General features: G+C 45.5%; 1 protein-coding gene across 2 annotated transcripts in view; it reads right to left on the reverse strand.

The window, feature by feature from the left end:
* LOC308592160 (neural-cadherin-like) overlaps positions 1 to 16,135 on the reverse strand; it is a 113,504-nt gene that overhangs the window by 34,611 nt on the left and 62,758 nt on the right. For both annotated transcript variants that reach the window (XM_081203450.1, XM_081203451.1), the window contains exons 11-20: positions 15,936 to 16,108; positions 14,575 to 14,742; positions 13,727 to 13,976; positions 12,820 to 12,947; positions 11,718 to 11,904; positions 10,398 to 10,541; positions 9,495 to 9,778; positions 6,693 to 8,307; positions 3,263 to 3,356; positions 1,575 to 1,759 (exon numbers count right to left, since the gene is read on the reverse strand). In XM_081203450.1, coding sequence (XP_081059576.1) covers positions 1,575 to 1,759; positions 3,263 to 3,356; positions 6,693 to 8,307; positions 9,495 to 9,778; positions 10,398 to 10,541; positions 11,718 to 11,904; positions 12,820 to 12,947; positions 13,727 to 13,976; positions 14,575 to 14,742; positions 15,936 to 16,108 — 3,228 coding nt within the window. The remainder of the gene's footprint in view (positions 1 to 1,574; positions 1,760 to 3,262; positions 3,357 to 6,692; positions 8,308 to 9,494; positions 9,779 to 10,397; positions 10,542 to 11,717; positions 11,905 to 12,819; positions 12,948 to 13,726; positions 13,977 to 14,574; positions 14,743 to 15,935; positions 16,109 to 16,135) is intronic.

Genomic DNA, 16,135 nt, shown 5'->3' on the forward strand with positions numbered 1-16,135 from the left:
AAATATATCATAAAACCAACTATATTTAAAGCTATTTTTACACTTCCTTTCCTTTTCCCAAGGAACTCGTGGCAACGTACATGGTTCTTCCAAGCCCCATTTTATCCTTACAGGTTAGAGCATGGGTAGGCAAACTAAGGCCCGAGGGCCAGATCCGGCCCAATCACCTTCAAAATCCAGCCCACAGACGGTCCGGGAATCAGCGTGTTTTTACATGAGTAGAATGTGTCCTTTTATTTAAAATGCATCTCTGGGTTATTTGTGGGGCCTGCCTGGTGTTTTTACATGAGTAGAATGTGTGCTTTTATTTAAAATGCATCTCTGGGTTATTTGTGGGACATAGGAATTTGTTCATTTTTTCCTTCAAAATATAGTCTGGCCCCCCACAAGGTCTGAGGGACAGTGGACCGGCCCACGGCTGAAAAAGTTTACTGACCACTGGGTTAAAGGGTCAACCTGGAGATTTGAACCAGGCTCTCCTTGCTCATAGCCTAGCGCTCTAACCATTACACCATACTGGCTCTCTCACTGGATTCCACTGCAACCTGGCTAATGTCCATTTCACATCTAGGAACATAGGAAGCTGCCTTATACAGAGTCAGACCACCTAGCTTAGTACTGCGTACACTAACTGGCAGCAGCTCTCTGGGGTTTCATACTAGATTCTCTCCTAGCCATTCCTGGAAATGCCAGAGACTCAACACATAAGTAAGCTCTCTCTCTCTCTGCCGAAATAGCTCTTCCCGCTAGTTGCCTTTCTTTCATACATTATACGATCACAGACCCATTAAAACAACAAAGAATGGGAACAAAACGGCTTCCTATTAGTACTCTTGTGAAGGGGTTCACAACAAATTCCTGTGCACATGTTGTTCAGTAAGTTGTGTTATTTTTAACTCAATTATTACAAATTATGCAAAACCACCAAAAAAAAAAGCCACATTAGGTAAAGAGAAAGCAGGAGGCTGAAGGGAATCTTTGGTGAGGACCCACAGCTCTGGGGCAGATGCATGGGGAAGTCTCAGGTCCAATCCCCAATGGCCTCTCCAGTTAGGGCTGGGAAATATTGATGGAGAGCCCCTAAAAGGGGAACCTCAGGCCCCCCAGAAACCAAATACTGCCCTCTAGGTCTCTCTACCTGGCTCTCAGGACTCTCCCCAGCCACGCCCCTCTCCCTAGGCCACACCCGTTGCCAACTCTCCCTCCTTGGCCTTTTCTCCTGGCCTGGATGGAGGACAGAGGGGTGAGTCTGAGTGCTTGTAGCAAATAGTCTACTGTGCAAAGGCAAAAAAAGTGATGTCTGTTGCTTCACCTCACGCCCTGCCCACCCCTGGTATGTGGACCCCAGGAGGAAATACGGGTTTTTCTGTCAATCTAAATAAGGTCCCTTACCCTGGTTGGCACAAGGCAACTTCCTTAAACCTATGATCAATGTGTCTCATATTTTTTTTTACAAGAAACACCAGCAGACTAGGCTGTTCTGCCAATAGAATTCAGCCCCCTGAGATCAGTAAGAGGCGAGATGTTTCTACGCACGATGGGAATCAAAACTCAGCCGACGAAACAAAACTAACCTGCCAGGCGTACGGTCGCCGAATTCCGAATGGCTTCGTTTTCTATCTCTTTGACGTGTATCTGCACAGTTGCTAGAACGTCAGGCCAGATTCCATCTGACACTCTGATTTTAAACTCGTACGTTCCCTGAGGAGCATTATCCACCATAAGCAGAGAGCCAGTCCTTTGATTCAACCTGAAAGATCTTGAACCACAAAACACACACTCATGCTCTGCAATCAGTAAAATGTCTCATGGGCAACACGCTTCATTCTCAAGGGGCACCATTTTCACTCGGGCCAAGTTTATTTAAACATTCTAGGGGCATTTATTTAGCTGCGTTCTCTGGTTCTTGTTAACACAGGGAGATTTAAGTGGAAGGTGAGCCTCCCTGCACCTGATTTTGCTTCTGTATACTCTCTGTAGCTAAGCAGTGACCAATTCTGATGTCAATGTCTTCTTGACAAGGATTATTCCTGCGGAGGCAACTGGATGGGGGAGAAGCTCTACTTCCTCATTGCAGATTTTACTTACATTAACGTATCATCCACATACCCAAATTACGTAACATCTACATCTCCGCTGCCCAGGGGAAGACTGGGAAACCGCAGGAGTCCATGCCTCTCTTTCTGGCCCTTCAGGTTCTCCCTACACTACACCCCTTGCTTTGCACCCTTCCTTGAGTGTTTTTGCCTGACTGGAATTTGTCCTTGAATTCTGATAATGCCTCTCGTTTCCCTGAATGAAGGACTGGGGGCAGGAGAGAGAGAGTTGAGAGTGTATACAGAAACTGGGCCCCTTTACAAAGGCAACATTTACGTTCCTTGCTCTTCTTACTTTCGCCCACTAGCAAGTTGCTCCGAGGGACCCCGTCCCTGGCCAAGAAGGGGTAAGCATTTGCAAATTCAGAGACGGCAGGCAAGAGCCAGGAGACGGAATAGCACCCACAAGGCTTCCAGGGGTTGGCAACAGGCCTTTTGCTGGGAGGTGGTCCTCAGCCGATGCCCTGCTGATGTCAGACCTGGCTTCCGGCAGAGGGCCAACATGCCTTCTTAAACACTCAAGGACACTCATTGGGATCACTGATGGGTGTGGCTCCACAAAGCATGTATTATTTGAGTGTTGAAGGATGCACATTTGTCATTCACACTTCTAGTTACAGGTAGGCAGCCGTGTTGGTCTGCTGCAGTCAAAACAAAATAAAAAAATTCCTTCCAGTAGCACCTTAGAGACCAACTAAGTTTGTTATTGGTATGAGCTTTTGTGTGCCGGTATCTGAAGAAGTGTGCATGCACACGAAAGTTCATACCAATAACAAACTTAGTTGGTCTCTAAGGTGCTACTGGAAGGAATTTTTTTTATTTTGTATTCACACTTCTGCCAACCTTGATGTGTGGGGGACACACAACTGCCGTGCAAAATACTGGGATGCTATACATACGGTGCCCTGCATTAACCCTGCTTCACACCTTTGGTAAAGGGGTCTCAGCATTTCATGGCACAAATGCGGCTGCATCAGTGACACAACAGATTGTCCCAATTGCAACCCGCAATAAATGGAAAGTGCAAGTTTAATAGATTGCCAACTCCGTACCAAACAATAATCTAGGCTTTATATATACAAAGCACACATAACAAAACGTAAGAAAATAATTACAGAAGCATAAATATTAAATATTGCTCTGCTTGACACAAATACAATCCTCACTTGTGCATTTTTCCTTCAGAGACAAATGTTTTATTGTCCCAGTCATCCTGGTCGGGTGCAAACACTTCCCCAAGCACCGTTGTCGACCATTTTCCTGTTGAGATAAATTATAATAAATCTGCATTAATTTTTTCCCCTTTTTTCCGAGGAGCTTGATATCCCAGAGCATTTATTGCTGCATTTGTCACTTTTATTGCTGCTTGGCTTTCACAAAGGTTATGATCCAAGACGTTTCAAGTAATGCAATAGCAAGTACTCTGATCTTTCATGTAAGTGCAGCTGGGAAGCTCGTCCACAAATACTAGGATTGGGCACGCTCTGGTCTTAAATTAAATAAAATAAGATTTCTGTGCAGAGCTAACTAAAAACTCTTCCCCAGATAAAGCTGATTTCTAGTGCACGAATATATTGCAAAAAGAGAGAGAGAACATCTGCATTTGTGGGCTTTGTCCCTCAAATGCAACTAGCGGAAGAAAGTAAAGCAACAATGAAGAGTGCAGCTCTATAGCAATGGCTCTGCATACCATCCCAGGTTCAGTCCCTGCTTTTTCCAGTTTAAAAGGCTTTCTGGGAACAGGAGCAGGGGAAGACTCAGCCCAAATTCTAGGAGAGGAGCTGCTAGCTGGAGTGGATAGCAACTTGGTCCAGCTCAGCAAAATCCCAATTTGTATTTTTACTATACAACTCATTCTCCCCATCTCTGAGATTTGACCAGCCACTGCCACACAACCTTTTCCATTCGTCTGCACTTCATGGCCCTTGAATCTAGCAGTGACCCAGACCGTGATCAACTCCCGCCTGGAAACCTACATCCCCACTGTGGAAAGATGTGTGGATCCAGAACTGGTCTCCACAGTCACTTACGGACTCAACTGTTAAAACCATGTTTATGGAAGACAGTCTTACTCGGCTAAGAGTGATCGCCAAGGAAGAAAGAAGAAGATCCAAACACAAAGTCAGAGGCTTCATGGACAACAGAAGGGGAGCAGGGCTCAGAGCTGACTGCATAATATAGGGATACAAGTGCGCCTGAAGCAGCTGGGCAGGAACCTCTCAAACTGCCAGGGCCTAGTGCCTGGACCCTCACAGAAACCTCCCACTAAGTACAAAGAACCAGATGCCTCCCAGCCTATGTCACCAGCCTGGCAGGGCAGGGAGCATACCAGGAGGCGGGCAACGGGATGGAGGAGGAGCACCTGTCTTCAGGACAGAGGGTTGGCCCTTTAAAGCTCTGTAGTTCTCCGCAAGGGGGTGGAGCCTAGAGGAGGGGCATCTGGAGACAAGAGGCTTAAAAGGCCCCATTTCCCCTCCCAACCTGCCTCTGAGCAAGTTGCTCACTTGCCTCTTTCTCTGCGGGATCTGGCACCGGACCAGAACACAAGACTGCATAACCATAAGCACTAGAAGCTTGTTCCTGTTTTAAAGTGGCGTTAAAAGGCCTAAATGAATTGTGGCCATTAATTTCAATGGGGAAACTCAAGAGTAGAAGTTACACTGGATACAACCCCAGAGATTCTAATCCAAGGGAAAGCATTCCTATGGATTTGCCAAACTTGATTCCATGTTGTTTAGGAAATCCCCTGCTGTTTCGCTGGGTCTAATCAGCAAAAAAAAGTGGGGGAAAGGGCACGGAAGAGTCCTTGCCTGAGGGAACTGGCTAATGAGGACAAAAGTAATATGAAAGCTAGCAGCTTGCTTTGTCTGATTGCCTAGGCAACACAGGAGGAGGCAGTTCTATGTAACCTGCGTTCAGGACAACCGCTTCTGCCTGCAGACTGCACAAATTACTTTGCAATATCAAATGCATGCAGGGTGACATTATTTCGTTATTATGAATCACCTTGCCTGCTTGGGAGGAAGCCCATTTGGATTGAACTGCATTTGTTTCTGAACAGACATGCTGCAGATCTTTGCCATCGACACAATGTTCACTTTTTTTAAAAATGAAGTAAGCATTTGGAGTGTTACTCCCCTGCTCCCTTTAGCTCCGGCATCTCCAAACTCGGCTCTCCAGATGTTTTGGGACTACAACTCCCATCATAACAGGACCAGTGGTCAGGGATGATGGGAACTGTAGTCCCAAAACATCTGGAGGGTCGAGTTTGGGGGTGCCTGCTTTAGCTGATCGCACATGGGGTTTGCGTGCTACAGTGGTGCCTCGCAAGACGAAATTAATCCGTTCCGCGAGTATCTTCGTCTAGCGGTTTTTTCGTCTTGCGAAGCAACCCTATTAGCGGCTTAGCGGATTAGCGCTATTAGCGGTTTAGCGGCTATTAAAGGCTTAGCGGATTAGCTGCTAAAAGGCTATTAAAGGCTTAGCTGCTTAGAAAAAGGGGGGGAGCGAAAAAAAAATCTCAAGACTCGCAAGACATTTTCTTCTTGCGAAGCAAGCCCATAGGGAAATTCGTCCTGCGAAGCGCATTGAAAAATGGAAAACCCTTTCGTCTAGCGGGTTTTCCGTCTTGCGAGGCATTCGTCTTGCGGGGCACCACTGTACCTTGCAAATTGCTACAAAGGGCCTTTTAAAGAAATGAAATATATAAAATCTTTGCCATTTCACACTGAGCATGTACAGAATGTTTTCCTTCTCTTCGGTTTAGGATTTATAGGAAGAAGCATCATGGCTGCAACTAACAGAATCTTTCCTTAGATGGAAAGAGTCATCAAATCCCTTTCCAGGTCAGAAACAGTCATTGAAAACCAGTTGTTCTTTTAATAGTACCTACTGTGGTGAGAAGAAGCAGCTTGCTTGTTGCAACTCAAATCTGCACCACCAGGACATTTTCAATTTCCCCATCTATCTCTCACCCTTCATGATATAAGTCTGTTTCAGTCAGTCATTTATCTTTCTCATTCTCCCCATCCAGCCACCCATTCACAAGCTGTTAGCAAGGCTGACCCACAAGTTGAAATTTTCATTTGGCCACAGTCATTCAGCTAGTTTGGACCAATCATTCCATGGCTGGTTAATAGTCTGGAACAGTCAGCTAAAATGTCATCCATTAGCCTATGTTGAGGAGGAAGCGCGATTCCTACCCACCCCACCCATTGCCTACCAAGCTTTGACCTGTACATATATGATCAAAATGCTATAATGGCGGTCCCAGTGAGTGGCAAAGTCCTTTTTCATTGTGGAAGCCATTTTTATTTTCCAAAAACACACATAAAAATGGTGCCCACTTATCCTGTTGGAACTCTGATTCTCCACTCCACTGAAAGGAGTTCTCCTCTCTGAAAAGAAAAAGAGGGGGATTCAAACTGCAAATTTCAAGCTGGGTAAAATGTTTCTGAATTCCTCGTGGTCATTTCTGACCAGCCCTGGTGTAAACTGGCTCTCTGTTTAAGCTGCTCTGACTGCAGGAGAGGAGATGACAGTTAAAGCATGTCAAGACATCTGTACAAATATGCCCATAGTTTATGAGATACCCACCTCTGTGTACATAAACATAGATCACTTTATGGCCAGCTTCATGGCTGTTGTCATTTTCGTCACCAATAGTTATGGTCAATATGTTTGTGGAACTCACAGGGGGGCTCCCACTATCGGCTATAATAATGGGGAGGTGGAACAGCTTCTGCTTCTCTCTGTCAAAGGACCTCAGAGCGGTGATTGTTGCAGTATTATTTCCATTGTCGGTAAGAGAGAAATCCAAAGAATTCTGATAATCTGGTGGCAAGAAAAACATAAAAGGTGGCCCATTCTCATCACTGTCTGGGTCAAAAGCCCAAAGGAGAGGAGACGCAGGGCTCATAGAAACCAGCTGAGGCCCTGGCATATTTTCCCAGACCACAGGCATATATGGGGCCTCAAACCTTGGCCCGTTGTCATTGACATCCAGCAAGGCAACCAATACCGTAACACTTCCTGTTTGGGCAGGTAGGCCTTGATCAGAAGCCTGTATTATTAGACGGTACTCCTGAATGACCTCGCGATCCAGCGGTTTGGCCACAGTCACGTGGCCGTCCTGGTCTATCGCAAATTGTCCGGCTGGATCAGAATCCACCTGGATGGAATATTCAGTATCCCCATTCAAACCAGAATCCTCGTCCATGGCCGTCACGGTGATTATGGTGGTTCCCACAGGTATGTTTTCAAAGAAAGGGCTCAGCTGGACAAACTGAGAACTGAAAACCGGCTTGTGGTCATTACGGTCTTCTACTTCGATCAAGCAAAAGGCAGTGCTGGAGAAATCTAGGTCTTCCACCTTGATTGTAAGGTTGAACCACCTTTCATGGATTTGCTCATAATCTAAGGCCTTTTTCAGCCTGATGGTAGCATGGTGGCCTTCCTTGTGGCTTTCAATGTAAAACTTCTGTTCTGGATCCCCACCAATAATGCTGAATGTCAAGTGAGCGTTTTCCCCGCTGTCTTCATCAGTTGCTGAAACTTCCAGAACCTCTGAGTTGACGGCAATGGTTTCGGGGATTACAGTATGCCAAACTTCCTGCGTGAAGCTAGGGATATGATCGTTTACATCTGCAACCCAGATAGTTGCTGTGCCTGTCCCCGCCAGTCCTCCACCATCTTTTGCTTCAACGGTAAGGAAATATTTTTCCATCTTTTCTCTGTCCAACATCCCTTCCGCCACATAGATGTTGCCAGTACTGGGATTGATTTTGAACAAGTCCATATCCAAGTCATTTTTCACACTCTCAATTATACGGTAAGTCAAAATTGCATTGAGACCCACGTTCGGGTCATCCAAGTCTACAGCTGCCATCTCCATGACGAACGTGTCTTCAGGTGAGCTTTCAAAGACACTCCCGTTGCAATCACTGGGCATGCAGGTGAACACAGGGGCATTATCGTTTATATCCCAGATGTTTATAATCACATCTGCAAAGCCAGTAAGCCCTTCTCCTCCTTCATCTGTTGCCAGCACAACAAATCTCCAAAGGGCTCGCTCTTCCCGGTCTAACATTTTCTGGGAATAAATGCTGCCTGTGTTCTCATCGATAGCAAATACATCATCTGCCCCATGTCCATGCAAGGAGTATCTCAGATCACCTCCATCCAAGATGCTATCAGGATCATTTGCTACAACCTATGGAGAACAAAGTTTAAGATGCATAGATCAAGTAACCACAGATCATAAATTCAGAATCATATATCAACACAGAACAACAAATAAAAACGATGTACTAGGTATAGGCTGAAAACAAACAGTATCCTTATCAAATGCTGGCAGCAGCATCTTTCAAACCGAAGCTATTATCCTAAATAAGCATCTGGCATTCAGACTGCATGTGGAGCACCAGCATATCTAAGAAGGTAAGAATCAGAGCCACATATTTGTCACAAAACTACCTGATTCAAGTTCTAGATTTAGGGAATTGGCAAGAATGTAATCCATGCACATCCATGGAATCAGTTTGTTAAGGTGCAACCTGTGCAAATGTCCAGATTTATCCATTGGCAGAAGAAGAAATTGGCCATCATTCTATCCTTCTGTACTGGAAACAGGAAACCACAGGTGCACAGCTGAGAACCCCAACCAAGTTGCCACCAACAAACAGGCCGACTAAGGGCTGGTTCACTACTAGAGGCAGCCACTTTAAGCAAGCAGCAAAGCCACAAATCACTTTTAGGTTGCAGTTTCTAGCACCACCACAGGCTGGTCTATGCATCACCTTGTATCAGAGATGGGAACCTTGGACCCTCTCAAAGTTGCTGGACTACAACTTCCATTACCCCTGCCCATTGGCCATGCTGCCTGGGGCTGATGGGAGCTGGTGGTCCACATCTGCAAGCCCACAGGACTCCCAGCGGATTTTGGTTTATTTTTGTGGCTTTTATCATTGACTTACCTTGGGAATTGTTTTGTAATTTCAATATCGTTTAGGTACTTTGACTTGATAGCCACCTTCAGTTCCTTGGAAAGCAGGCGAGATAAATGTTTACTTGTTTTTATTTTTAAAAAAGCTTTTATCCCACCTATTTTCAAAGCAGCTATCAAGTCAAAATACCAAACAGCATTGAAAACACAACTATAAGGCACCATGAGCACTATGAGGTTCTTGGTTGAGCCCAATTTGTGAACTCCTGCACCACAGCCAGGCATCCTGTGCACTCCAGGGAGGAGTAACCGAAGAGTTGAAGCCAGGTATACACAGGTATTAAGGCACTAGCTTCCGCACCTGGAATACAAGCAACTAAGTGGGGCTGTGTCACACCAACTCTTGGTGCACTGTAACCACTCACTCATATTTGGATGAGCCATTCCCAATATACCTGAAGAACGAAGACTGGAAGGCCATCCAGTTCCTCAATCACACTTCCGTAATATTCATTGAGAGAGAAAACGGGAGCTTCGTCGTTTTTATTCACGACGTTGATGATTACAATGGCGTAATCCTCCCATTTCCCATCAGAAGCCAACAGGTGGAGTTCATACAACTGGGCTTCTTCGTAATCTAGTGGCTGCGCAATGAAGATGACTCCTGTTTCTGGTTCAACATCAAACGCTCCTCCAGTGTTTCCGGCTGTTATCTGGTACCTTAACTTTGCATTAGTTCCTAAAAGTGGGGAAATGGAAAATATGCTTTCTGTAAAACCAGGATCATGGTGATGAAGAAGATGACGATGAGACCCTCCTTTCTGCCTGGCATTCTGTAAGGCGGGGTAGCCAATGCGCTGCCCTCAGGATGTTAGTGAACGGCAACACCCATCATGCCTGACCGTTGGGCACACTGGCAGGCGTTGATGGGACTTGTAGTCCAACAACATCTGGAAGGTACCCTGCCATAAGGGCAGCATTCAGAAGCAAATCGCTTACTGCGGAAAAGTTGATCTAATCACTGCATCGAAGCTCAAGGGCCCTGCCTGATGTTCCCACAGCTTCCTTGCTCTCTTTCCCGTATCAGAGATGTGTACTGCCATATGGCAAAGCCAAAGTCATCCTTCCCCAGCCCTAACTTTGTTTAATGTGCCTAAAGTAAATAATTATTTGCCCCAAGGGCTCGCGGGGGCTTCGTAAAGGAGGTGCTCAGCACCTGTCAAGCTCAAAACAAAATGTTGAGAGATAAAAGACCCGTTTCCCCCTTCCTGGAGCTGCCACAAGACGGTCCCGACGCTCCGGAAAAATTAACTCATTAATATTTCAGGTGCCGCCACTGGGAATCCCGAAGCTTTTACCTTCGTCTTCATCATTAGCGCTGACGGTGGTGACAGTTGATCCCACGTCTTGGTCTTCCTCCACATTAACTTCATAGACACTCTTGGTGAAGATGGGCTTGTTGTCGTTGACGTCGCTGATAAAGATGCGCACGTAGGCGGTGTCTGGAGAGATGAGGAACAAGAGATTAAAATACTCAGCTGTGCCACTTCTGTCAGCTGCAATTCCTGAAACTGTCTCGCCTCACGTTAAATGAAGACGAATAGCACAGACAATACAGCAACAGAGCCTTAGGGTTGTGGACAATTTAAAATACTAACATTACTCAAAAAAAAAAAAAGTGCTCGGATATCACATGAATGTCACATCCCATTTGTTTAAGCAGATAACATGTGAATAACGGGTGCCTAATACGGGAACTGTAAATGTTTTGTTATCGCTTTCCTATCCTGAAAGTCGATAGTGCGGGTTTTTAGCCCTTTGCTTCAGAACAGCTAAGTTCACCGGTGATTATATTATAATTTGCTTATTTATTTATATCTCCCAGACTCCCAGACACTCAAGGCGGCTTACTCAAATGAAAACCACATGGAATAAATCCAGAAAGCTAAAAAACATAAAAAGGCGATTGTTTAAAAGCAATTAAACTCTAATAGAATTGAAAAGAAATCTATTAAAATTCAGATGATGAAAGCAGCACAGCTCCATTTAAAAGGACTCTCCTTTCAAAACAGTCAATTCCAAAAAAAAGCCTGTTGGAATAAACGGTTGTCACTTGCCATCGGAAGGAGAATGATGGAGCCAGTCTAGCTTCTCTAGGAAGGGAGTTCCAAAGTCGGAGCAGCCATCAAGAAGGTCTTCTCCCGCTCCCCCTCTGAGGGGGAAGAGGACTGAGAGAAGAGCCTCCCCCGAAATATCAGAGTCCATGCAGGTTTGTATGGGAGAATATAGATAGCCAGGGCCTAAGCCTTATAGAGCTTTACAGATAACTAAGTTATTTCCTGTTCAAGTTGGGTTGGCTCAAAAACCAGGGAGCCAAGCAACCATCTCTTTGTCCTACTTTCTGGCAGCCGCCCTAGGAGTGGGGGCCCCATAGTACAGGACCTCCAATTCGCACCTCCTTGAGTCGCTAAAGAAGAACACCATGTCCAATGGTGCCACAAGCCATAGACAGGGCAAGAAGAACCAGCAAAACTGTATTTCTCCTCCCCATCTCTCTCCTGACAAAGACCATCAGTCAGGACAGCCGAGGTGCTGCTTCAGTGCCAAAACGTCTTTCGGAGAAACGTGTAACAAAAAGAAAAATGGATGCCACAAGTGTTTCCACCACTACACCTCACCGGTATTGGGCTGGCCGTGCTTTCCAGGACGAGCTGATTCCGAGCCATCCGTGGACTTGACTTCCAAGAGGTATGATGCCTTCTTTTCCCTGTCAAACATGGAGGCGGTATAGATGGAACCCGTTTTCGAATCCAAGCGGAAGAACGTGTAGTCGCCACTGCGGTCAGGTAGCAGAGAATAAGTGATCTGAAAGGTTGAGGGAGAGAAGGGCTACAATGAAAATCAGGCATTATTTTTGTCTTTACGTTGGACAGGTCCTGGGTAAGCAAAATATACCTGACAGAGCACATGTACACAAACACCCTAGCCCAAGCGTTTCCACGCACTTGGCCTAAAAAGCAAGGGGAGATGAGTGCACCACCTTATGCTCTTAGGAAAAATTATACCAAGCAATACACCCACAGTGAGTCTTGAACCAAGTCTGGTATCAGCTACCCCTCACTGCAGCCATAAGCCACAAGCCACTGGCAAGTTTTGCATTTAGTGTCTGAGTGCTCAATGTGATGGGCTTGTAAAGCTATTTCACACTTTGTATTTTTAGGTGCACACCTAGGATGTTTCGAGCGCACACAGGAAAACATAATGTGTGAACACAATGCGTGCCTGTCTCATACAGGGGCAGACGAAAGAGAATTTCATTCAGTCTGCATTTTTAATGCCAATGGACCTAATTAGCACCTTGCAGACTAATATGTGGACAGGAATGTAGTTTGGAATGTAATTATTCTCCAAATTCTGCAATACATTTCTCAGCTTTAGAAATGTACCAAATTCCCCTCTCCCCCCCCCAAAAAAGAAACATGTATTTTAGGATTACATGTGTTTAGAATTTCACACACTGAGGTGATAAATAGATACTTATTTTGTACAGAATATAAAGCTTCACTCCATTAAAAAAAATATCATGGATTAATGCAGAAATGGGATAGAACATGTAGATGGATGAACCCATGCAAAAGCTGGAAATAAACTGGCCCACCCACCCCCAGATACAATTACACCTGTCAGGGAGCTGTGCTTGGCTGTTGTTCCCCATTGAGAAAACCTGTGCAAAGAGACTCCACTGTTGTCTGAGGCTGAATCTTGCATGTTCTGGCTTACCTCTCCATTCTGGCCCAGGTCGAGGTCAGTAGCAGAGACTTGGAAAACCAAAGTCCCGACCTCTGTTCCTTCCGTTACAGAAGCTTCGTAAATTGAGGAGGTGAAGAAAGGGACGTTGTCGTTGACATCTAAGAACGTATTTAGAATTCAAGCAGTCAGCCCATGTAATATAACCATTTGCATGCTTAAGGGGTTTTAAAAATTATATTGCTTTATCTAGGGGGTCTTGCAAGCCAGAGTGCCTTGAGACCCAGGGTCTTATGCCCAATGGTTTGGAGGGCTGGGAAGGTGCTATAGGCTTATGCAAATCTTCCCTGCACCCACAGCCTCCCTCACTTTCTTTTTCACAGTAAAACAGAGTTTTCCGTTACATGTGAACCAGACAAAGTATGGTTTACCCAGACTGTGTTTTGCCTGCAAACAAGAGCTGGAAACTGTGGTTTGAATGCTGCTGCCTGTGCTGCTTTGCATTGACAACAGCTTTCCTGTACAGATGTGATCGCAAACTAGGGTTTGTCGAGAAAGACGAAGTGGGGAAGGGCATGAGGGTTGGGTTCACGGAGAGCGCATGAGCCTGGGGTTTACTTACACAACACCCAGCTGTGACATATTGAGGAGAATGGAAGCTGAGCATCACGACAACTTAGCATTGTTCGTTGAAAGACAACCCAAAGAAAAAACGCAACTTTGGAAAAAATGACCAGAACTTGTTCTGTCTTCTGAAGGGAGTTCCACAGCTAGCAAGCACCCACCAAAACCTGTCTACATCAGCAATCTATCTTCTAGCACACCCAAAGTGACGTTCCTGTATTTAGGACAGTGCAATCAGAAGCAGGAATGAAAGGGGCTCTGCTCAGTAAGCGGTATGCTATTGGCATTTTGTCCCCGTTACCAGAACATTACTCACCTGTCACATTAACGTAGACGGTGGTGAATGCAGCAAGCGGCACAGAGGCCACATTCTGGGCCCGGACCCTCAACAAAAAGGACTTGGTGGTTTCATAGTCCAAAGGCTCAGCTATGAGGATGGATGCAGAACCATCATCTCTGTTGGGAGTCAGGTAGAATCGGACTGGCATGTTGGTCTCCGGAACCAGCCCCTCTTCAAGATTGTATGTGATACGTGGGTCGCCAAGGGGAGACGTGGCTTTAATTGTCTGCACAATTCAAAACCAGAGAAAGAAAAGGATTGCTTCAGCAGAGAGTGATCGTTTTCAGAAGATACACATTTAAAATGCTTACAGAAGCACATGCAGTTCTATGTATACAAAGAAACTTAAACAAACAAAGCTTAAAAGAGCCCACCGTGGATTTTAACCACATCTAATGTGACTTGACACTTATTTGCATGTTAAATCAGGCCAGCATAAATAATATTCTACTATGAAGAGGAACGCGTGGCCCTCCAGATGTTGTTGGACACCAACTCCCATCATCCCTGACCACAGGTCATGCAGATAGGAGTTGCAGTCAAACAGCATCAGCGGGGTTGCTCATCCCTGGAATATACTATGCCCCTTTCTGCTGTTAAACAAATGGTACATCTAGCCCAGCAGCATCAGCTCTGAATGGCAAAAGGTTGCTAAGTGGCCTAAGGTCACCCAGTGAGCTTCATGGTCAAGTGGGGATCTGAAGCCTGGTTTCCAACACTCTAACCACTACACCGCACTGACTCTTTACAGCGTGCTAATTTAATTTACTAGTTACAAGAATACTGCACAACTGTTTCCTTTAAAAAAAGAAAACCCAACTTACCACAATGGAAGTATCTCTTGTTGTATTCTCTGGAATGACGACTTCATAGCTGTCCCTCTCCCACTGAGGGGGCTGGTTCTTTGCACTGGTGATGGTAACTCTAAGCTCAACCTTGCTACTCCTGTTCCCTCCATCCATTGCTATGATTTGTTGAGTTATAAAGGATTTCTGGGCAAGGGAAGAAAAGGATTGCTTCAGCAGGGAGTGATTCTTTTTAAAGACAAAAATCGAAGCTATTCAGCTTTGTCGGTATCACAGTTATCATGTTTTATTTCTGCTCAGAACTTTCATCTTCCAAATAGCGCCAGTGACAGAGCCAAAGTACTCCTCGATTTTTCTTATTTCCCGTGAAAAAGCAGCTGTTGCTTCCCCCGCCCCTGAAACCTTTGGTGGAAATAGCATTTCTCTCTCTCTCTCTCTCTCTCTCTGCACGAAGCACAGTATAAACACTATATGGTTTTATAGAATATCCTCCCAGGTAAATGCTTGTAACATGGGTTGAGAACCTCAGATATGAGGCCCAGTATGTCTCTATAGTCTCCTCTCACTATCCCTTCGGAGTCTCCCCATGACAGACTCCCTCACCCATCCTCAGGTTAAGAACAGTTTCAGGTTAAGAACAGACCTCCAGAACGAATTAAGTTCTTAACCTGAAGTACCACTGTACTCCAGTTCAATGATAAACAACTTCCGTGTATCATCCCTGAAAAATCAACTTCATTTTTAGTAAAACTGTCAATCTCCTACAGTAGCAGAGAAAGATTCAAAACCCACCACCATCATCTGTTTAGAGCCTCACAAGCAATCCAGAGCTTCCTGTGGGTAGGATGTTGTCTTTCCAATCCTTTTCTGGCAACCCACCAAACATGCATTGCCTGCTAGGGCCTCCTGCAGCTTCTACTTACCAAAGAATCTACTTTTTGAGGAGGGGGGGAACCCTGCAACTGTTAAATCTGTATGTCACCATAGTAATCATAAGCACAATTTCGTTCCGTTCACAGAAGTTCCTAAGATTCCTCGCTGCAGAACTTCAGAAGGTTTTGAATGACGGTAAACTTAAAAACCGACTCTCCCGGATATGACCTGTCAAAACTTTCCCACCAAGGCACAAGAAGAGTTATCAGTCTGACATGACAGCTGTGAATGGCTTTATGGTTAAAGTAATAATTCATTCAGCAGGAGGGGGAGGAGGAAGCCCCTCTCAACTGAAGCGCAGCCATCAGGGTGGCACTAATTTATGCCAGGAGAGAAAGGGACCCACAGTGCTGCATGTCTCCCTGTTTGGCATCTTGCTCTAGCTACCATCTGCAGATGCCGCCAGCTGACATCTGGCCACAGACCAAAGGCAACTCACAACGTACCTGTAACAAGGGTTGGTTGACATAAACCCAGCCTGTAGCAGGATTGACCTGGAAGTACTTCGTTTTCCCACTGGCTGCAGAATACGTGATGGAAGCGTTGGAGCCGTAGTCGTCGTCGTGGGCTGCAACACGGAGGAAGCTCGTCCCAACACTCGTGTCTTCTCTCAGGAAGTCTAGGAAAGTGCATTTCATTAACTCAG

The sequence above is a fragment of the Podarcis bocagei genome, assembly GCF_964188305.1.
Source record: "Podarcis bocagei genome assembly, chromosome: 7".
NCBI lineage: Eukaryota > Metazoa > Chordata > Lepidosauria > Squamata > Lacertidae > Podarcis > Podarcis bocagei.